Genomic DNA, 23,641 nt, shown 5'->3' with positions numbered 1-23,641 from the left:
TTGTTAGAATGAGAGTTATGTAAGTCATGACCATACTATTTTATAGGAATGGTGTGCTAGGTCAAAGCTGTTCACCACAATTTCAATGTGATTACTGAAAACTTATCACTCACCTTCTTTGTCAATGCTGTCGAGGAAGGCCCACGCAATTGAGAAGCGGGGCAGGAGAGCGACATGGTGCAACATCTGCACCAAATACTCTGGTTCGTCTATAAAGTGCTTCTCCAGTGTGCGCAGGATCAAACTGAGCATCTGACCGTCTAACTTTGTACCAACCACTGCAAAAGAAATGACCAATGATGTACACAGCAAAGCAAAATTATTTGCAATGGCAAAAATGCCTGAATAAATATGTTCTTCAGAATATAACAGCTGTGAGTTACAATTAAAGGGAAAAAATTCTTGCCAAATTGAAACAGATACACAGAAATGATCACAGACATGCTAGCTTCTGTACACAGGAGCAAAGAGAAGAAATAAATGGGCTAATGCAAGAATTAAGCAGGAAAAAAAAAGGAGAAAATAAATGTCATGTGGAATTGTCAAACCTTCTAAGTGACAAATCTCTCACTTTTCAGGAGAATCAAAAACAAAATGTGTCCCTTTTTGTACATAACTTATTTCTACCGCAAAAAAACTGGCCAGGTGCGAGTAGGACTCATGCACTGAGACTTCCGTACAAACCTAATTATGTGTATGGACAGTTCATCCTTTCCAGGAATCTAGGCTCTCACTGATTTTTGCCTATTATCGACATTCATACTGGCACAATATTGGTCCCAGGGGTAACAAGTGACGAAAGAAATATTTTTTTCATATTCACAATTTTCTGATACTTTTCCTGTAATACCTTCCTTTTTGCCAAAAATTACAGTTCTACACCAAAGGGAAGTACCCTATACGTTTTGATGAGCGGGTTTGTGAATATCAAAATATATTACATAAATGGCTGTATCTTTCAATTTGCTTTGAGTTGGAAACTAATATTTATTTTACCACCTAGGGAACATAGACCATAAGTATGTGGTATAAATTTAAACTTAATACATCAACCTATTCCTGAGAAAAAGGGGTCTTGACAGACAGACTGTGGGATTTTAGAATCTATGCCTCCCTGGTGTGTGAATATATTTTGTGTTGCTATAGGCAACTGCAGACAATACGATTTGTTTTCTTCCATGTATTGAGCTCTTTGTGTGTGAAATTCATGTAGCTTGTTTAATGTATTAATAAATAGTTCCAATCAGAAACTGCCCATAAATTACTCCGCTAACAGGTTATGGGCCCAGGATTATAAAAGTGGTTTAATATTCCAAAAAAACTGCGAGATCACTGGCTCACGAAAAATAGCAGAAGCGCACGGTAATTTGGGATGACTTAATCGCTAAAACCATGGTGCCAGTAAATACCAATTCATTGCCTACGATTGAAAAACTGATGGGAAGAGAAAATTATAGTACCTGGCAGTTCGCTATGCAAACATATTTAGAACATGAACAATTGTGGGAATGCGTCAGTGGCGAAGTACAGGATGCAACTAAAGTTTGTAGAGCAAGAGCCAAAATTATACTCTCTGTCCATCCGTCGGTATATGTTCACTTGCAAGATACATATACAGCAATCTACATCTACAAGTGAGGCACGCAGAGGCGGCTCACCAGTGGCGAGGTCCTCGACGGCAACGGCCCTCAGCACCGTGGCGTACCCCTCGAGGCTGGAGTCGGGCCGGGAGCCGCCCCAGGCGCGCGTGAACTCGTAGGGCGACGTGATCCTGGCGCCCGGCTGCAGCGACAGCCGGCCGAGGGCCGCCACCTTCTGCAGCCCGTCCCCATCCCTGTCCCGCTGGACCGCCGAAGTTCCGGCCTCTGGCGTGTTCTCTCTGGTCCCCCTCACTGTGGTCGTCCCACTGTCTTCGGACGAACTTTCAGCCGACTGAAAAAGAAGCAAAGTGATACAACACACTGACTCACTCACTGTTTACCTAGCGCTGTCTGGTCACTCATTATGCGTCTTACAGATGGCACGTTCAGAAAGTAAGTGTACTGTGACCATAATGGAGTGTCTTTTTTGTTTTTTTGAGGTTGGCAACAAAGAGTGGTAATGGGGAATCCCCTGATGAGAGTGAGCACCACAGGAACACAGTAGCATGTAAACTCGATGTTGTAGTGCCTAGTTGCATGAAAGATGTCGGTAAGAAACCCCATAAAGTGCAAACCACGTGCTGTGATCCACTTCCTACTCACATAAGGAATAACGTCTACTGAAATTTTTCTGCAAACCAAAGTTGTTTACGGGAAGTGTGTTATGAGCAAAATAAGTGTGTTTAAGTGGTGTAGGGTGTTTACTGGAATCAGAACAAATGTTCTTGATGAACAAAGGAGTGGACGACCTTCAAATCTGACTGATGAGTTGGCGCAAAAAATCAAGGAAACCGTTCCTGTATTTCACAGTGAGTTACATTTCTATGATATTTCCACAACTCTCCAGAACTCTCTTAGATGAGACACTCACAGAAACATTGGTATACTGGAAATTGTGTGCAAGAGGGCTCCCAAAACAGCTGACAGAGCAACACAAGGAAAATCAAGTCAATAGTGTGTGTGAGTTTCTCGAACAACATGAACTGGAGGAAGTATTTCTCATTACACACCTGACAGAGGAAAGACAGTCATCTCACAGTACCGTCACACCAATTCCCCATTTGCCGAAAAATTCGAAACCACAAATTCTGGTTAAAAAATCATGGCCTCAGTGTTTTGGGACCAGAAAGGAAATACTTTGTTTGGATTTCTGCCTCAGGGGGAAAGGAGGGAGGGGGAGACCAACAATGCACAACAATACTGAGAGACCCAAAAAACCCCAAAAGGAGGAGAAAGCTAATGAGAGGAGTGTCCTTATCATATGGCAACGCAATTCCTCACACAGCCTTAGCTTCCATCTTTTCACCTTCCTTACGGCACACATTAGTGGATTTAAATTTTCAGCTGATGAGCAGGTGCAGAAAGAGGATCTGAAATGGAGAAAGGAGCCGGGGGAGGGGGGGGGGGGGGGAGTTCCTTAAGGAGGGCATAAAGAAGCTTGTGGCATGGATCAGTACACGTACTGAATGAGTTGGTGATTATGTGGAACAATAGTCAACAAGTGTATAAACAACAGCCTGCAGTTTTTTCAAATACACTTTTTCTAAAAAAAAAAATATAAAAATGTAGTAGACTTACTTGCTGAACATGCATTGTATTTAGTATCTCAAGTTTGGCTGGAATTGCGGTCCACGGTGCAGGTTATGGCATAGTTGAGCCTCGACTCACAGCACCTCAAACAACAGGCTAACTATTCTGTTTCTATTTGGTACAATAAATGGCAGATGGTTCCCAATACAGGAAAATTTAAGTTAATGAAGATGAGTAGGAACAATGATCCTGTAATCTTCGAATACAGTATTAGTGGTGTGCTGTTTGACGCTATCACGTTGTTTAACTATCTATACGTAGCATTGCATGGCAACATAAAAAGGATTGAGCATGTGATGTCAACTGTAGCAAAAGTGAGCGATCAGTGCTGACTGATTAAGTGAAGTCTAGGAAAGTGCAGCTCATCTATAAAGGAGACTGCATACAGAGCACTCATGTGACTCATTTCTCAAGAACTGCTAGAGTGTTGGGATCGCCACAAGGTCACATTGAAGGAAGGTATCAGAGCAATTCAGAGGCAAGCTGCTGGATTTGTTAGCGCTACATTTGATCGAGTAGCGAATATTATGGAAAATGCTCTGTCAACTCAAATGGCAGTTCCTGGAAGGAAGATATTTTATTTTTGCAAAATACTATTGGGAAAATTTAGAGAACCAGCGTCTGCAACAGACTGAACAATGATCCTATGCCTCCAGTTTAACATCTCAAGTAAGGGCCACAAAGAGAAGACAGAAATCACGGTTTGTAGAGAAGCATTTTGGTGTTACGCATATCTCCAGAAGAGCAGTGTGTATCCCTACATATGCCTGATTGGCAAATAATATTCTTGAACAAAAGAACTACAGAATGGTTAGTTTGTGGGATTGAAGGGACCAGACTACTAGGGCCATCGGTCCCTTTTTCCACGAACTTGAAACACCCATAAAGAATAAGAACAATCAATGGAGATGACAAGAGACGGCACAGGACAAGAAAGACACAGAGAGACCAGAAAAAAGGAATTAAAATCACACTGAGTGTGACAGTGGTTGGCTACCATAGAAACAAAAAAGTTTCTTAAATGCACTAAAAACCCCAGTCTAAAATCGTAGGCAAAAGGCCAGAATAAAAAAAAAGGAGGATAAAACTTAGATCAAAAACCCCCTGCACAAACCAAACTCAAAACTAAATCTGTCATCGCAAAGCCATCTGATAAAAGTGCAGGGAGCGTATCAGGCAGTGCAAACGTCTGCCTGAGTGGAGTTAAAAGTGGGCAGTTCAACAAGATGTGGACCACCGTCAAAGCTGACCTGCAGCGACATAAAGGTGGGTCCTCGCGGTGCAATAAATAGCTGTGTGTTACCCAGGTGTGGCCAATGCGCAGCCGGCAGAGGACAACAGAGTCCTTGCAAGAGACCCGCAAGGAGGAGTGCCACGCACCGGTAGCCTCCTCGATGGCCCGAAGTTTGTCGGGTGAAGGCAGGGCATGCCATTCTTCATCTCAGGTGCGAAGTACCTTCTGCCGCAAAACTGACCCGATGTCACTCTCCGAAAGGCCAGTCTCCAAGGCTGTTACACCGACAGCTTGTTTGGCCAGCGTATCAACACGTTCATTTCCCGGAATGCCGACATGACCCGGGATCCACACAAAGACCACAAAACGGCCGCAAGGGGCAAGAGTACGGAGTGACTCCTGGATAGACATTACCAGATGAGAGTGAGGGAAACACTGGTCGATAGCTCGTAAATCGCTTGAGGAGTCACTACAGATAACGAAGGACTCACCTGAGCAGGAGCGGATATACTCTAGGGCGCGAGAGATGGAACTACAAAACAAATTATTATCCACTACAGTGCAACTGTTGTGTGGATATATTGTGTTAAGTGCACATGCAGAACCAGGTGATAGGATGATGTGTATTTCAAGACGGGATGGTGACCACAGTAACATTAGTTATGCACATCCATTATTGAAGCTCTTTCTCAAAATGGAATGTGTCTGAAAAACGTAGGCAAGTTATCAGTCTTGTTGAATGTTCCTTTCAATAAATATTAGAGATATTACATTAGATCCTGCTGTGGCCTTCTCCACCAGACATCATGGCGCCTAGAGTATCAGCAACCAAACTGACAGCCTGCAGCCGCGGGTTGCCCGCTTCGCAGGCACACCGAAGCACTACACAACTTACAGGCAATATTGATGAATGGCCACAACAGCAACAGCAGCAACAACAACAACAACAACAACAACAACAACAACAATGCCACCAGGGGCCACTACCGGCCCACATAAACATAAGGAAGGCAGATCCCGGAACTATTTTCACACGTCAAACCACGTGATGGAAAATAGTTCCGAGGTACTCATCCACCGAAGCGCTATAAAGGCCGGCGCTCGGCCGCACATCGGCAGTTCATCGACCGCCAGCAGACGTGGATAGCTGCCGTCCCGGGAGCCTGGCTTGGATCTTCTCGCTGATCTCTGGATTAGGCTTGGTATATCGGAAAAGTCTCTGCCGAAGAAATTATTTCTGTTGTTTTCTATATTATTGTTGTATGTAGTTGTGATTCGAAGACAGATCTCTATTTTGTGTTGGTGTTATACTTGAAGAATTTCTTTTGGTTAATTGAACAGTCCAATAAATTGTTTTCGGACTGTGATTGTTAGTTTCTTCTGCTTACACAGTCATAGCAGACCCCTCACTACTCAAATCATTATGGAGCAATCTTTGATTTGCCACGATGCAACAGAAGGATGAATACTATGGACTACAACGAACATCATACCGAATATCACACCATTTAATATACATTTGCATTAACCTTTGTTATGCACATCCATTACTGAAGCTCTATCTCAAAATGGAATTTGTCTGAAACGTAGGCAAGTTTTCAGTCTTGTTGAATGTTCCTTTCAGTAAATATTAGAGATATTACATTAGATCTCTCACTACTCAAATCATTAAGGAGCAATCTTTGATTTGACATGATGCAACAGAAGGATGAGTACTATGGACTGCAATGGACATCACACGGAATATCACACCATTAAAATACATTTGCTCTTTCAACTGGGCTCATAAAACTATAATTTGGACAAAATTATGTTTAAAATTAGAACCAAAACTTTTTGATAGGCCTGGATTCCATAAGTAAGATACAAATATGAAACTGGTGTCTAATTTGAACTAGTATTCTGGTGTCTAATTGTTTACAAACTATCAAAGTTTTTTTCACATGGAGTGCACCAGAGGCAGTCGAAAGGTGAATGTCTGGTGCGCGCTATTGGACGATCAAATGATCGGGACATTCTTCTTTGCTGAGGCTACCATCACATCTGCAGTGCATCTGGACATGTTGCAACTGTATTCTGTTCCTCAGGTGCTTCAGTATCACCCCGATGTCTTGTTTCAGCAAGACAGTGCATCACCTCATTGGGGTTTGGACGTCCGTGCCTATCTCGATATGACCTTTCCTGGGCGATGGATCGGTCGTGATGGGCCAACGGTTTGGCCCCCACGCTCTTCTGACATAACCCCATTAGACTTCTTTTTATGGGGTTATGTCACGGACGAGGTCTACCGAACACGCGTACCAGATCTTGAAACCCTGCGCCAATGGATAAGCACAGTCGTTGAATCGATCCCTCCAGTGATGTTGGCTAATGTGTGGACAGAAATTGAATATCGCCTAGATGTGCTACGTGCTACCAAGGGTGCTCATGTGGAAGTTTACTGACTTATGAAAGAAACTTTGATAGTTTGTAAACAATTAGACACCAGCTTCATATTTGTATCTTACTTCTAGCCTGAGTTATCAATTTATGTAATCAGGAAAGACTTTTCCGACACCCTGTATTTATGCGCAATCTGACAACAATACACAAATCTCAAGACACATTTTGATGTCACTGTCACAAATTGGCTCATTGTATTCAGAGTAATAAGACTTAATGAAAAGTGTGTGTGTGTGTGTGTGTGTGTGTGTGTGTGAGAGAGAGAGAGAGAGAGAGAGAGAGAGAGAGAGAGAGAGACACTGACATGTTGTGTTTACAGAGATCAGTTACATTACATGTCTATAATCTTACTGTATCAGAAAAGTTGAAACAAACAGCATTACACACACCTTGTCCTCTCGTTTTGTTGCACAAATGTACTTGGGTGCAACCTTCATCTTAACAGGGCTGCCCAGTCCAGGGATGTGTGGCAGGAATGACGCAGATGGATGTGGAATGTTCCTTTGTCTTCTTCTGGCTGAAAACAAAACACACACTACACTGTGAATATAGTTCAAATAATTGTTCATTTATATTTAACACTTGTCAAAAGTTAAGACTACATTGGTTCTGAAAACAAGCAATTTTGTTATTATTTTGAGCTTGGTTTCCTGGAGGGCAATGCAGATAGCAGGTGTAAGGCTTAACAGTTGCCGTAGCTCAGCCAGGCGGGGGAAAAACCTGCCACAATTCCACTGGAGGATGATGTCATCAAGAGAATGGGAAGGCATGGAACATTCAATGAGGCACTTTACACCTCAGAATCACCTGCTGCCACTGACTTACTGCGTGAGCAATCTGTATCCATTGTGTCCGAGGGTCTGGCGAGATCTACGTCCTCAGCGGACGCCAAAATCTCCACTCCATCCTAAGCCGCAGAGCTTGTAGGTAGCGGTGGTGTGGGTGCCACCGCAATTTCCTCGGTCTTAGGGGTTTTATTTTCGGATTTCCCTCGCTGCTCCTTGGGTTTCCCTGGCTGGGAGGACTTCACTGGCTCAGTCTCCGGGACGGAGGATGAGCGTGAAGCCTTATGGCCAGCTGCTTTTCAATTGAAACTTCTTGGCAGATTAAAACTGTGTGCCCGACCGAGACTCAAACTCGGGACCTTTGCCTTTCGCGGGCAAGTGCTCTACCATCTGAGCTACTGAAACACGACTCACGCCCGGTACTCACAGGTTTACTTCTGCCCGCAAAAGGCAAAGGTCCCGAGTTCGAGTCTCGGTCGGGCACACAGTTTTAATCCGCCAGGAAGTTTCATATCAGCGCACACTCCGCTGCAGAGTGAAAATCTCATTCTGCTTTTCAATTCTTCAGCCACTGGCGGGTGTCATCTTTCCCAGTAGCAGAAACCTGGGAAGGGAGTGACCCAAGGGACCCCTTCCTAGTGAGAGAAGCCAAAGAAGACTTACGCTTCTCCAGCTTAGAAGTGGGGATGGATGTCCCAAATGGTTGGGGGGTGTTGCTCCCAAAGTAGGTGGTGTGGGAGCAACAAGGAGTGAAATGCCTCACACCGTCAAGGGGACAGGTGTAGTCTTCTGGTTCTGAGAGGCGACAGGAATTCGAGGAACTGAAGGGGTGACAACTGTTCTCGTAGCGGCGGCGTATGAGGTGGTCATAGCCACAGGACGTAGGTGCTCAAATTTCCTCTTAGCCTCAGTGTAGGTCAGTCAGTCCAGGGTCTTGTACTCCACGATTTTCTTTTCTTTCTGGAGAATCCTGCAGTCTGGTGAGGAAGACGAATGGTGATCTCTGCAGTTGACATAGATGGGAGATAGGCACATGGAGTATTGGGATGTGATGGGCATCCACAATCTCAATATGTGACGCTGGAAGTACAGCGGGAAAACATATGGCCGAACTTCCAGCATTTAAAGCACCACATTGGGGGAGGTACATAGAGCTTTACATCATACCGGTAGACTGTCACCTTCTACATCTACATACATACTCCGCAATCCACCATACGGTGTGTGGCGGAGGGTACCTCGTACCACAACTAGCATCTTCTCTCTCTGTTCCACTCCCAAACAGAACAAGGGAAAAAGGACTGCCTATTTGCCTCTGTACGAGCCCTAATCTCTCTCTTATCGAATCTTTGTGGTCTTTCCGCGAAATGTAAGTTGGCGGCAGTAAAATTGTACTGCAGTCAGCCTCAAACGCTGGTTCTCTAAATTTCCTGAGTAGCAATTCACGAAAAGAACGCCTCCTTTCCTCTAGAGACTCCCACCAGTTCCTGAAGCTTTTCCGTAACACTCGTGTGATGATCAAACCTACCAGTAACAAATCTAGCAGCTCGCCTCTGAATTGCTTCTATGTCCTCCCTCAATCCGACCTGATAGGGATTCCAAACACTCAAGCAGTACTCAAGAATAGGTCGTATTAGTGTTTTATAAGCAGTCTCCTTTACAGATGAACCACATCTTCCCAAAATTCTACCAATGAACCGAAGATGACTATTCGCCTTCCCCACAACTGCCATTACATGCTTGTCCCACTTCATATCGCTCTGCAATGTTACGCCCAAATTCTCAGGTAATGTATCACCCTCGAAGGGCAAGATGAAGGCACCGGTGGCAACCTGATTATCCCTCAGATCCCGCTGGACACGCCGGACGAAATGTACACCTCGGTGCTCTAAATTGGCGCACAGCTCATCGTCAGACTGCAAAACAAGGTCTCTGTGAATTATGATACCCTGAACCACATTTAAGGTCTTATGGGACATGATGGTTACAGAAACATCCTCCAGATTGTCACAAGCGAGTAACGTCCGAGACTGGGCAGAGGATGCTGTTTCGATCAAGACTGACCCAGATCTCTCTTTTGGACAATCCCTCCACCTCCCAAACTTGCTCTCTAAATGCTCAACAAAAAAAGTGAGGCTTCATCGTCATGAAAGATTCCCCATCAGCTCTCGAACATACAAGGTACCGGGGTGAATAAGACCCGCTGCCATATTTAGCTTGACGTTCCTCCCTTATGTGGCCAGGGAGGAGAATGATTTGGGGTCGTACTTCTGTGCATTGAATTGAGCTCGTGAACGCTTAGGGACTGCTCGTGTTTCACCACCAGCAAGAGATGGTGGACTACGTGTCATCCGCCCCGATGCCACCCGCTCCGACCAGGGGCCCTCCCCACGGACGCCACCCACCCGCAGCAAAGGCCAGTTGGCAGGAAGGCCACTGTTGGGAGTACCGGCATCTACTCCTCGGCATAAGAGGGGAGTTAACGGCGCAGGCATTAGCAGAGTGATCCCTGTGTGGTCAGGGGCTACAAACACCAGGGTACATGGCGGCCCCACCACAACAGACTGGCTACCGTGCTGGGTATCAGGTGCAAAGCCCACGGTCATCGTCGATGCAGAAAGCAACACTGCATAGTGCGTGTTGCAAAACGCACCCAAGTAGGTGTCCTCGCCCAAGAGATGGAGAATGGGCGGGACTGAAATGCGACGACGAGAAAGTGGGTTAAAGATCTCAATGCACGATGGACACGATGCACCGTGTAAGGCGCCCTTCCTCAACTGGCTCGCTCTTTGGGAAAATTTTGAAGAATGGAGGTCAAACCCTACAAGGGACCATCACATAAAGGCCAAAACGTGTGAAACTCCTTTCAGTTGCCTCTTACGAAAGGCGGGAATATCTCGGGCCTATTCTTACCCCTGGACCCGCAGTGGGCTTTAATGGAATGGACTGGGTCATCTGATCGAGCTGAATCGATCACTGAGTGGGAATGCTTACGTTCAGCTACTTCGACATCATCTGCAGCTATTTGTGGCCTCCAGCTTCGCAAACAACGATGGAATTTGTACAGTTGACAATGCACTGTGGCACCAGGCCACAATTTTTCACGATCAGTTCGAAGAACATTCTGGACAATTCGAGCAAATAATTTGGCGACCTAGACTGCCGGACACGAATCCCATTGAACATTTATGGGACATTATTGAGAGAGAATTTTGTGCACAAAATCCTGCACTGATAACAGTTTCACAATTATGGACGGCTACAAAGGCAGCACGGATTAATAATTTTGCAGGGGACTACCAACGACTTGTCGGGTCTGTGTCACATCGAGTTGCCGAACTTTGCAAGGCAAAAGGAGATACAAGATGATATTACAAGATATCCCACAACCTTTGTGATATTAGAATCACTATCACCATCACCTGCAGTTTGCAGCTCCTGGCGGGGACTGTTCAGAATACAAGCCCCTTCATCTTTTCCTGTCCATTCACAATTGACTGCTCAGGTGTTACAAGATGCACTGAAGCTGACAAAAGTGGTTCGCCCATGAAGCACTGGAAGAAAATTATTCCCCACCACTTTGTTTACAATGGACATGTTGCTACCACTGCTATAAAGTATCAAGGAACTATTAATGCCAAATCATATACAAATCATTTGTTTACAAAATGACCATAAATAGCTCGTAATTCTTCATTGTGACAATATCATCTCCTACACAGCATGTCAAATAATTACTTATTTGCATGTTAGTTCTTATAATATAGTAAAAGCAGTAAAGCATTCTGCTGTGGCGCACACAGCCACACGAACGCAATGGTCGGCTACCGCGGCAGAGTTAAGCGGCGCCCGCAACTTAGTGCCGGCGCGTTCCGCCAGCCGGCGCTAGAGGCATTCCCGCCTAACATTCAATCAGCCAGGAAATACACACGTGCACGAGCCTTTTTCCAACGCAGATCATCACACTATAATATCACCATCCGCCAGTCAGGGATCGCCAACGGCCGCCAATCATCACTACGGAATCAGCGGAGGAAGACTGGAGCTGCCGTGTTAAATAGCCAGAAGAAAGGGAAACAGTCGACTTTCGACCCACGGTGGACTGCCATCCGGAAGATACTTCGATGCAGCTGGAACGTCTAGGTGCCACGTCTTCGCTACGCCGGCCATTGACCCGGACTCTGTGTCCGTCTACTTCCTCGGCATCCGCCGGAAAGCGTCGAGAGAAAAACCGACAAAGGAACATTAATTCAGTTCAGTTGCTAATATTTCAATTCAATAAGCTGGCATATTCTTTGGCTTGTTATAAAATTTTGGTAGTAGAAGAAGCCTTTTGTTTTCGAAGAAAGTTTATCTTTTTGCAAAAATTAAGCGGTGGCCTTGCTCCACCTAATAAAAATTTTTGTTCGCACATATGTGTTAATCTGTGGATATAACATATTCTTTCTGCCATTACTACTGGAAAGTCCATGGCCCTATCAATACAATCATTTTCAAACATTATTACTGCACATACATCATCAAAAAATCATTTTTTTTAAATATACTTGGACACACTCACCAAATGGCAGCAGGAGGAAACACACACAAAATTTGAGGAACTGAGCAGGCTTTCAGAGCTAGTGGCTCCTCCTCCGGGCAGAAGGGTTGTAGGAGAAGGAAGAAGGGTGGAGGAAAAGGACTGGTGAGGTTTGGGAGAGTTACAGAAAAGTCACCCAGAGCCCTGGGTCAGTGGAGACTTACCGGACGGGATGAGATGTAAAGACTGACTGTCGTGGACTGCACAGGATGAGAATTGAAAACCTGAGAGCTTCCTTCACCTCTAGGTTCCCAGGTTTTCAAATTTCACCCGGTGCAGACATTTGTGCCCGTCGATTTGCTTCAGATGTAGAGGTGCGACACCTCAGTACAATTGTGGTTGTGTAGGCAACTGAAAACATTTTTCCTTGAAGGCACTGATCATCTCGGCTCACAGTGGGATAAATTTGTTAACATTGACGGCAATTAGTTTTGAAATCATAAACAGTTTACTTACTTTCTTTCCCATCTGTTCCATTCTCCTGCTCCTTATAAGAGGGTAATGCCAAAAGTAAGGTCTCCTATTTTTTTTATAAGTACATAGACCAGGTTATTTCGACAACAGTTTACATCAGTTTGCAGCTTGAACATTTAGCTTTTTTTGACATAATCACCATTTCTGTCAATGCATTTGTGTAGATGCTGTGGCAGTTTTTGTATGCCCACATCATACCAGCTGGCCGCCATGCTGTTTAGAAAGTTATGAACCTCTTCTTTCACCTCATCATCGGAGCTGAATCGCTGGGACCATAATTAACGCTGATAGGTACTGTTAGACTCTGAAAAAACTCAAATGGGCAATTCAGAACTGGAGAAGAGGAATGTTGAGCAAAGGCGTACACATCCTCCATGACAACGCTCGTCCACACATTGATCGACAAACTGTTGCTCTCCTGCAACAGTTTCAGTGGAACATAATCATCCACCCACACTATAGTCCAGTGACTATCACCTACACCCCAGGTTAAAAGAACATTTGGCCGGAAAGCGATTCAGCTCCAACAACAAGGTGAAAGAAGAGGTTCATAACCTTCTGAACAGCATGGTGGCGAGCTGGTATGACATGGGCATACAAAAACTGCCCCAGCGTCTACAAAAATGCATCGACAGAAATGGTGATTATATCGAAAAATAGCTAAATGTTCAAGCTGTAAACTGATGTAAACCATTGTGGAAATAAACAGTTCTACCTACTTATAAAAAATTAGGAAACCTTACTTTTGGGATTACCCTTGTATATCACTATTAGTGTAATTAATCACAAATCTACTCATGTCATTGATAATAACCATTAACCTATTTCTATTAACAATAACATAGCACTGCTAAGACTTTTGATACAACAACAATTCCGGTAAATGTAAAAAAGTAGCACAAAAATTGCACCGCAATAGCACAAGAAAAACAGATACAGCTAAAAGCAAACATGTCATTTTTTACAATGAGATACAACATGCACAGTACTGCCTGAATAGTAGCAAAACTAAGTTTACTGTCAGCGTGCACTGCCTCCACATTTCAGCCAGCATTGTGTCATTTTGCATACAATTAGATGTATTTTTATAAGACAAAAAGAAAAAAAATCCTTTTTTAAACGATGGTATCTTTTCTGCCTACCACCATGAACCATGGACCTTGCCGTTGGTGGGGAGGCTTACGTGCCTCAACGATACAGATGGCCGTACCGTAGGTGCAACCACAACGGAGGGGTATCTGTTGAGAGGCCAGACAAACGTGTGGTTCCTGAAGAGGGGCAGCAGCCTTTTCAGTAGTTGCAGGGGCAACAGTCTAGATGATGGACTGATCTGGCCTTGTAACATTAACCAAAACGGCCTTGCTGTGCTGGTACTGCAAACGGCTGAAAGCAAGGGGAAACTACAGCCGTAATTTTTCGCGAGGGCATGCAGCTTTACTGTATGGTTAAATGATGATGCCATCCTCTTGGGTAAAATATTCTGGAGGTAAAATATTCCGGAGGTAAAATAGTCCCCCATTCAGACCTCCGGGCGGGGAATACGCAAGAAGACGTCGTTATCAGGAGAAAGAAAACTGGCGTTCTACGGATCGGAGCGTGGAATGTCAGATCCCTTAATCGGGCAGGTAGGTTAGAAAATTTAAAAAGGGAAATGGATAGGTTAAAGTTAGATATAGTGGGAATTAGTGAAGTTCGGTGGCAGGAGGAACAAGACTTTTGGTCAGGTGATTACAGGGTTATAAATACAAAATCAAATAGGGGTAATGCAGGAGTAGATTTAATAATGAACAAAAAAATAGGAGTGCGGGTAAGCTACTACCAGCAGCATAGTGAACGCATTATTGTGGCCAAGATAGACATGAAGCCCATGCCTACTACAGTAGTACAAGTTTATATGTCAACTAGCTCTGCAGATGATGAAGAAATTGATTAAATGTAGGATGAGATAAAAGAAATTATTCAGGTAGTGAAGGGAGACGAAAATTTAATAGTCATGGGTGACTGGAATTCATCAGTAGGAAAAGGGAGAGAAGGAAACATAGTAGGTGAATACGGATTGGGGCTAAGAAATGAAAGAGGAAGCCGCCTGGTAGAATTTTGCGCAGAGCATAACTTAATCATAGCTAATACTTGGTTTAAGAATCATAAAAGAAGGAAGTATACATGGCAGAATCCTGGAGATACTAAAAGGTATCAGATAGATTATATAATGGTAAGACAGAGATTGAGGAACCAGGTTTTAAACTGTAAGACATTTCCAGGGGCAGATGTGGACTCTGACCACAATCTATTGGTTATGAACTGTAGATTAAAACTGAAGAAACTGCAAAAAGGTGGGAATTTAAGGAGATGGGACCTGGATAAACTGACTAAACCAGAGGTTGTACAGAGTTTCAGGGAGAGCATAAGGGAACAATTGACAGGAATGGGGGAAAGAAATACAGTAGAAGAAGAATGGGTAGCTCTGAAGGATGAAGTAGTGAAGGCAGCTGAGGATAAAGTAGGTAAAAAGACGAGGGCTAGTAGAAATCCTTGGGTAACAGAAGAAATATTGAATTTAATTGATGAAAGGAGAAAATATAAAAACACAGTAAATGAAGCAGGCAAAAGGGAATACAAACGTCTCAAAAATAAGATCGACAGGAAGTGCAAAATGGCTAAGCAGGGGTGGCTAGAGGACAAATGAAGGATGTTGAGGCTTATCTCACTAGGGGTAAGATAGATACTGCCTACAGGAAAATTAAAGAGACCTTTGGAGAAAAGAGAGCCACTTGTGTGAATATCAAGAGCTCAGATGGAAACCCAGTTCTAAGCAAAGAAGGGAAAGCAGAAAGGTGGAAGAACTATATAGAGGGTCTATACAAGGGTGATGTACTTGAGGACAATATTATGGAAATGGAAGAGGATGAAGATGAAATTGGAGATATGATACTGCGTGCAGAGCTTGATAGAGCACTGAAAGACCCGAGTCGAAACAAGGCCCCGGGAGTAGACAACATTCCATTGGAACTACTGACGGCCTTTGGAGAGCCAATCCTGACAAAACTCTACCATCTGGTGAGCAAGATGTATGAGACAGGCGAAGTACCCTCAGACTTCAAGAAGAATATAATAATTACAATCCCAAAGAAAGCAGGTGTTGACAGATGTGAAAATTACCGAACTATCAGTTTAATAAGTTACAGCTGCAAAATACTAACGCAAATTCTTTACAGACGAATGGAAAAACTGGTAGAAGCCGACCTTGGGGAAGATCAGTTTGGACTCCGTAGAAATATGGGAACACGTGAGGCAATACTGACCCTACGACTTATCTTAGAAGCTAGATTAAGAAAAGGCAAACCTACGTTTCTAGCATTTGTAGACTTAGAGAAAGCTTTTGACAATGTTGACTGGAATACTCTCTTTCAAATTCTGAAGGTGGCAGGGGTAAAATACAAGGAGCGAAAGGCTATTTACAATTTGTACAGAAACCAGATGGCAGTTAGAAGAGTCGAGGTGCATGAAAGGGAAGCAGTGGTTGGGAAGGCAGTGAGACAGGGTTGTAGCCTCTCCCCAACGTTATTCAATCTGTATATTGAGCAAGCAGTAAAGGAAACAAAAGAAAAATTTGGAGTAGGTATTAAAGTTCATGGAGAAGAAATAAAAACGTTGAGGTTCGCCGATGACATTGTAATTCTGTCAGAGACAGCAAAGGACTTGGAAGAGCTGTTGAACGGAACGGATAGTGTCTTGAAAGGAGGATATAAGATGAACATCAACAAAAGCAAAACGAGGATAATGGAATGTAGTCAAATTAAGTTGGGTGATGCTGAGGGAATTAGATTAGGAAATGAGACACTTAAAGTAGTAAAGGAGTTTTGCTATTTGGGGAGCAAAGTAACTGATGATGGTCGAAGTAGAGAGGATATAAAATGTAGACTGGCAATGGCAAGAAAAGTGTTTCTGAAGAAGAGAAATTTGTTAATATCGAGTATAGATTTAAGTGTCAGGAAGTCGTTTCTGAAAGTATTTGTATGGAGCGTAGCCATGTATCGAAGTGAAACATGGACAATAAATAGTTTGGACAAGAAGAGAATAGAAGCTTTCAAAATGTGGTGCTACAGAAGAATCCTGAAGATTAGATGGGTAGATCACATAACTAATGTGGAGGTATTGAATAGAATTGGGGAGAAGAGGAGTTTGTGGCACAACTTGAGAAGAAGAAGGGACCGGTTGGTAGGACATGTTCTGAGGCATCAAGGGATCACAAATTTAGCATTGGAGGGCAGCGTGGAGGGTAAAAATCGTAGAGGGAGACCAAGAGATGAATACACTAAACAGATTCAGAAGGATGTAGGTTGCAGTAAGTACAGGGAGATGAAGAAGCTTGCACAGGACAGAGTAGCATGGAGAACTGCATCAAAGCAGTCTCAGGACTGAAGACAACAACAACAACAACAACAACAACAACAACATTTCTGCTGCTGGCAAACAAGCAACTTGACTAGAATGAATTAAATCCGAGCAATGTGCAGTGTTTGCAGTGCTCACTAGTATTCGAGCACTGCTTTATGCCATTACCAGATTCTCCTGTCGCGCTGCTGCCAGCAGGCTGTGGGGCTTCTCCCGTAGACTCGGCCGGAGCAAGTCTCTCCCCGGTGTCGTCGGAAGTGGCTGGTTTGGGCTCTTCCACCTTCGTCTCGCTGCCCCGTTTCTCTCTGTCGAAATTAGATTCGTCTTTGGCAGGCGCAGTCCCCTCGCCACTGGCATCGCCATTCACAACTGGCTTCTTTTGTGGCGGCTTGTAAAACAGATGAAATGTTTCCATCAAATGCTACTCAGTCTAACAAATGAAAGTAAACATTAATATTCAATACTATTTTACATTGGTTGTAATAATCATATTCTAAGACTCACTGTTTAAGTACTCATGAAACTTTATTGCTTCAATTAGTTGCAAAGTTCACGTTCTTACATTGTAATAAACATAATGCTGTCCATTAAGATTGCTGTACAAGGCGGGATAGCAAGTACCAAAACCTGACTTATTCTGCTTATCTATACTACTACTTAATGACAAGTCGGTCTTTACCAAAAATCTTGACTGGTTTACTTCAAATTTTTACACGGTACCCTAATAAACATTCAGATGGATACGAGCTACATACTGCTTCTATACATAAAGGGTGTTCCAAAGAAACAGACTAACATTAGAGACAGGTTCCTTATACCAAAACGAGAGAAAGGTCTAATAAACAATGGCCCTAAAATGCATACCTTAAAAGCGATGAACACTTGTTTAGTAGAAAAGGTGTGTTTCACACAAGCAAAGATGAAAAAGTGTTCACAGATCCTATGATATGCATTTTAGAACCCATGTTTACTGGACGTTTTACTTATTTCTGGATAAGTAACCTATCCCTAACATTTTCCTGTGATTTTTTATTTTTCAGACACCCTGTACATAGAAATGGATGTGTGTATGCTCCACATGTCCTCCTAAACCACTTTCAAACAAACTTGGCACGCATATTCCTTACTGTCAGCCACAATCACTGTCAGCCACAATCACTGTGGGCCTAAGAACCACCTATCTATCAGAAGGGTGGGGGTGAGAGTAAGAAACAGCATAGCCCTTGACGTGTAAATACTCTAACAGCACTTAGTAACTTGCAACAAACTTTACACATAATTTGAAACCTTTACAAAACTTTTTCTCCCTGATAACCCCCACAATTTGATAAAAGGAAAAAAAGTTTATCACTTACTACATTTTAGCTGTTCATGCAGTAAAAATGCCACATGAAACATGGTGTTTTAATTCTTTACTACTAACTGTATCCCAGACACATTTTGTATATAGTATTCATATATACCAACGAAGGTACCAAAAAAATTGTATTGTTATACACCACATACACTGTGTCATCAAAAGTATCCTAATATGAAAAATGTATGTTTTTACAGAATTTCTTAAACTATTTTTCTACATAGTTGCCACTATTGTTTAGACATTTGTCATAGTGGAAAAACCAACTCTACTACGCCCTCTTCACAGAAGGATGGCACCAGTGGAGACAGCCACTGCGAAAGACTGTTTTATCACCATCGCCATCAGAACACTTTTCTCCAAAATCACACTTAAAGTTCAAGAACGAGTGGTAGTTGGAAGGCACCAGATCAGGCCGTACGGAAGGTGACCAAACTGCTCCCAATTGAATTGTCAGGTTAGGTTTCAATGACACCAGCAGAAAGGGGACATACATTGCTAAGAAGCAACGTAATGCTTCGACTCGACACGCTAAAGTTTTCTGTGTTTCACAGTATCGCATCGCACCGACGGTTTCACCTGCGGGAAGGAATGCTACAAGCAGAAAGCCCTAGCTGTCCCAGATCACAGTGCACATGACTTTTTGTGCCGACAATATTATTCTGAATTTTTTGTTCTTGGGGATTGTGAGTGCCTCCACTCTGTCAAATGCTGCTTTGATTCTGGAGTGACATCACAAACTCAAGTTTTGCCACCAGTGACAATTCTGTTTAAGAATTCATCTCCCCGTCACTGTATCTGGTAAGAGATGCCAAAGCACTGTCAAGTCGCTTCATTTTCTGATCATCACAGTTTGTGAAAATTCAAGCAATCTGTGACAATCTTGTGCAAGAGAGTTTTTGAAATTTGTGGAAACTCATGACAAAGCATTCTTATTGGGAATATTCTGTTTTCACGAATTTTCTCAATCACTTTCTCAACCAAACCATCACTGACAACAGAAGATCACCCACTCCATGCTTCTTCTGTCCGTAATTTAACTGCCTCACCCACTCTCTTACCATTCCACCAGTCATCACACTTTCACCACAAATCTCTAAAAATTGATGATGAATTTCAGCTGGCTTAACATTCTTCACATTCAAAAGCTGTATTACAGAACACACTTCACAGTCAGTGAACTCAGAGGTTGTCTTAAGCATTTTGAACAATCACTAAGAAATGTAAACAGAACACAATCCGATTGTAATGGCATCAGTGGAAAGTCAACGAACCAGAAAGACATGTCTGAATGTGCAGAACTGCAACAGTATTACCTTTATACGTCTCTAGTGTTTGCCAGCCGTGGCTGGATAGACAGCATCGAAAATTACAAAGACACTAGAGAGCCAAAGAAATTGGTACAGCTGCCTAATATCGTGTAGGGCCCCCGCGAGCATGCGGAAGTGCTGCAACACGATGTGGCATGGTCTCGAGTAATGTCTGAAATAGTACTGGTGGCAACTGACACCATGAGTCCTGCAGGGCTGGCCATAAATCCATAAGACTACAAAGGGGTGGAGATCTTTTCTGAACAGCACATTGCATATGCTCAATAATATTCATGTCTGGGGCGTATGGTGGCCACTGGAAGTGTTTAAACTCAGAAGTGTGTTCCTGGAGCCACTCTGTGGCAATTCTGGGTGTATACCGTGTCCCATTTTCCTGCTGGAATTGCCCAAGTCCGTCGGAATGTGCCATGAACATGAATGGATGCAGGGAATCGGACAGCATGCTTATGTATCTTGTCACCTGTCTACATGTAATAGGTGTCCCATGGCACTCCAACTGCATACGCCCCACACCATTACAGAGCCTCCACCAGCTTTAACAGTCCCCTGCTGACATGCAGGGTCCATGGATTCATGAGGTAGTTTCCATCCCATACACATCCATCGGTTCAATACAATTTGAAATCAGACTCGTCCAACCAGGCAACATGTGTCCAGTCATCAACGGTGCAATGCCGGTGTTGATGGGCCCAGGTGAAGCGTAAAGCTATGTGTTATGCAGTGATCAAGGGTACACGAGTGGGCCTTTGGCTCCGAAAGCCCATATTGATGGTGTTTCATTGAATGGTTCGTACGCTGACACTTTTTGATGGCCTAGCATTGAAATCTACAGCAATTTGCAGAAGGTTTGCACTTCTGTCATGTTGAACAATTCTCTTCAGTCGTTATCAATCCCATTCCTGCAGGATCTTTTTCCAGTCAAAGTGACATCGGAGATTTGATGTTTTACCACATTCCTGATATTTGCAGTACTCGCGTTTGACAACCTGCCATTGTAGCAGCAGTAACAGATCTAACAACTGTGCCAGACACTTGTCTTACATAGGCATTGTCGATCGCAGCGCCGTATTCTGCCTGTTTATGTATCTCTGTATTTGAATACACATGCCTATACCAGTCTCTTTGGCACTTCAGTGGAATATGTAATGATACAAAAAACTTTTAGAATATATACATTTCCCTATTGAAGTTGAGTTATCTCAAACATTTACTAGTTTTGGAGAAAGTTCAGTAAATCCACTCACTTTCTTCCTGGACGGAGTAGAACAGATGTAGTTTTAAGCCCCTACAAATTTTGTCCTTGAATCTCTCCAATGGCAGGAGCTGCACTTCCTTGGGTAGCAACCTGAACATTCTCAGGGCTATGTTTGGAAAGCTATTTCTTGTTTGGACAATCAACAGGTTGGTATGTTTATGCTCTCTCTGTTGCAGGTGTTGTGGTCACATATGTCATGCCTCTTGCTGAAGGAATCTACATTTTCTTAAATGTGAAGGAGGCACAAAAATACATGATGACTATTATATCCATTATTCCCAATTTTGTGAATAATCACCTGTTCCTGTCTTCTATTCGATGTTATGATCCTTATTGCTTTTTTGGACTAATAATACTTTCTAGCAGCCTACAGAGTGACTTCATAGTAATAGGCACAGCCAGTATGGCTGCGAGACAATGGATAATGTACTATTAGGAGAGACTGATCAGTTACATTTTAATTTTTGCAGCGCATATATGGATCTTGACAGTTCGTCACACATATGTGCAGTGTGGTCCTGCCAAGAGAGATTGCTCTCCACCATGAACCCCACAAGTTTCAGAATCTATACACAGTTTACATATCCTTTGTCACTGAGGCTATGTACTAATATTTGCATTTGTGCTTTATCCTAGTAACCATATCTAGTGCTGCCATTGTTGTAGATTTCCCTTTCTGACAACCATACTGTGCATCTGAGAAGTGTTCATTAATTTTGAAGTAACATGAGATTTGGTCTTTCACTGCAGTTTCAATTACTTTAGCAAAGATCTGAATTTTTGAGACTGGTCTGAAGCTCGCTACCATGTCTGGGTCACCGTTTTTATAAACGGGTACTGTCCTTGCAAATTTCGAAAGGTCTGGATATACATCAGCAGAGATATACTTATTAATCACCACAGTTATTGGTTCAGCAATATGATGGATAGTTTTCTTGAGGAAATCAGTGGGCATTCCGTACGTGCTGCAATGGTGGTAGAATGAAACTGTAGATACTTTCCAGACATGTCTCGTAAATTGCTGTGCCGAGTGTGGTGCTCCAGATGTTGACACATTGTCTATGTGGACCTCGCCTCATCTGAAACGAGCGCGCCTCCTGAGTCGACGTATGTGATACGGTTGTACAATCCTCCAAAGCCAAGCACAATGTGTGTGACCTCGGCCATTAGACACCTCGGGCCATCGAGATCCTGCACGGGATAGAGTACGGCCCTCCGGAACCAACGATTCCACATGTGCGGCGCTGCTGTGGAATCCAGACTGACGCGAGCAGCAATATTCGGTAACAGTAAACAATAGTCTTAACAGGCCACAATCCTGACTTAAAAGCCACAGCGTGATCGTTAATTGTATGCAGAATGCAGTTGGCATAATATCTATTTACATCTGCATCTGTGTCAAAATTATAATTTTCATATGCTGTCCACATAGTATGCTTCATGCCAAATTGACATTGTTGCATACTGTCTTCAAAAAAGTTGCAGTTTTAATGACTTTGAGTATAATGAAATTGACATTCCTGTACTATTCCTTTTATTAACAAGGGGAGGCCATGATATACAGATCATGGATTCCATTTCAAACTTTGTACAGTTTTAGTAGTCCATTAGGACAACATAACTAGTGGTAAGGCGTACTTCTTAAGGTACCTTCACACTAAAAATCAACACAAAAAAAAAAAAAAAAAAAAAAAAATAAAATAAAATAAAATAAAATAAAAATAAAACCATTGAAAACAGTTGACAACGGCTGAAAAATGTTGACAACGGCTGAAAAATGTTGACAACGGCTGAAAAATGTTGACAACGGCTGAAAAATGTTGACAACGGCTGAAAAATGTTGACAACGGCTGAAAAATGTTGACAACGGCTGAAAAATGTTGACAACGGCTGAAAAATGTTGACAACGGCTGAAAAATGTTGACAACGGCTGAAAAATGTTGACAACAGCTGAAAAATGTTGACAACAGCTGAAAAATGTTGACAACGGCTGAAAAATGTTGACAACGGCTGAAAAATGTTGACAACAGTTTCAAACTCTTGTAGACACAAATTCAGCTTTTGTTACAGAAAAGCAAGAATTTTCTGACTGTGAAGACGAACTAGCAATTTGTGTTATAATTCTTGGTGTAATTGTCTGTCATGAAAATCAGCCCATATGCATGTGGTCCAGAAAGTTTTTGTTAGAAAGACAAACTCATGGTGCCCTTATAATTCTGTATTGGAGGAGCTCTATGCTGAAAACAGGCAAGGTTTCAAGAATTTTGTCAGAATGACATGTGGGCAGTTTGAAGAACTCTTAAGGTCAGTAGCACCTCATATTCAATGGAAAGAGACAAATTTTAGAGCTGCAGTACCACCGGCGGAACAGCTTCTTGTAACCCTTCGATTTTTGGCAACAGGTGACAGTTATACAAGTTTAATGTACTCTCATCGAATATCACTGGCCAAGATTAGCGAAACTGTGCCTAGAGTGTGCTGGGTTATCGTGAACGTGTGCAAGGATTTTGCAAAAGTAAGTACTGGTATTTTACTTACTATACATTCTTAACACATTTA

The 23,641-nt window shown here is 42.9% G+C and overlaps 1 protein-coding gene across 1 annotated transcript in view; it reads right to left on the bottom strand.

Annotated features, from left to right (window-relative positions):
- LOC124718812 overlaps positions 1-23,641 on the bottom strand; it is a 128,141-nt gene that overhangs the window by 9,749 nt on the left and 94,751 nt on the right. Inside the window, exons 10-13 of the mRNA XM_047244431.1 lie at positions 17,308-17,527; positions 7,296-7,423; positions 1,659-1,932; positions 114-278 (exon numbers count right to left, since the gene is read on the bottom strand). Coding sequence (XP_047100387.1) covers positions 114-278; positions 1,659-1,932; positions 7,296-7,423; positions 17,308-17,527 — 787 coding nt within the window. The remainder of the gene's footprint in view (positions 1-113; positions 279-1,658; positions 1,933-7,295; positions 7,424-17,307; positions 17,528-23,641) is intronic.

Source organism: Schistocerca piceifrons, chromosome 10 (genome assembly GCF_021461385.2).
Source record: "Schistocerca piceifrons isolate TAMUIC-IGC-003096 chromosome 10, iqSchPice1.1, whole genome shotgun sequence".
In the NCBI taxonomy this organism is placed as follows: Eukaryota; Metazoa; Arthropoda; class Insecta; order Orthoptera; family Acrididae; genus Schistocerca; species Schistocerca piceifrons.
Note: the sequence above shows the minus strand (reverse complement) of the source record. Positions and strands in the feature narration are given on the sequence as shown.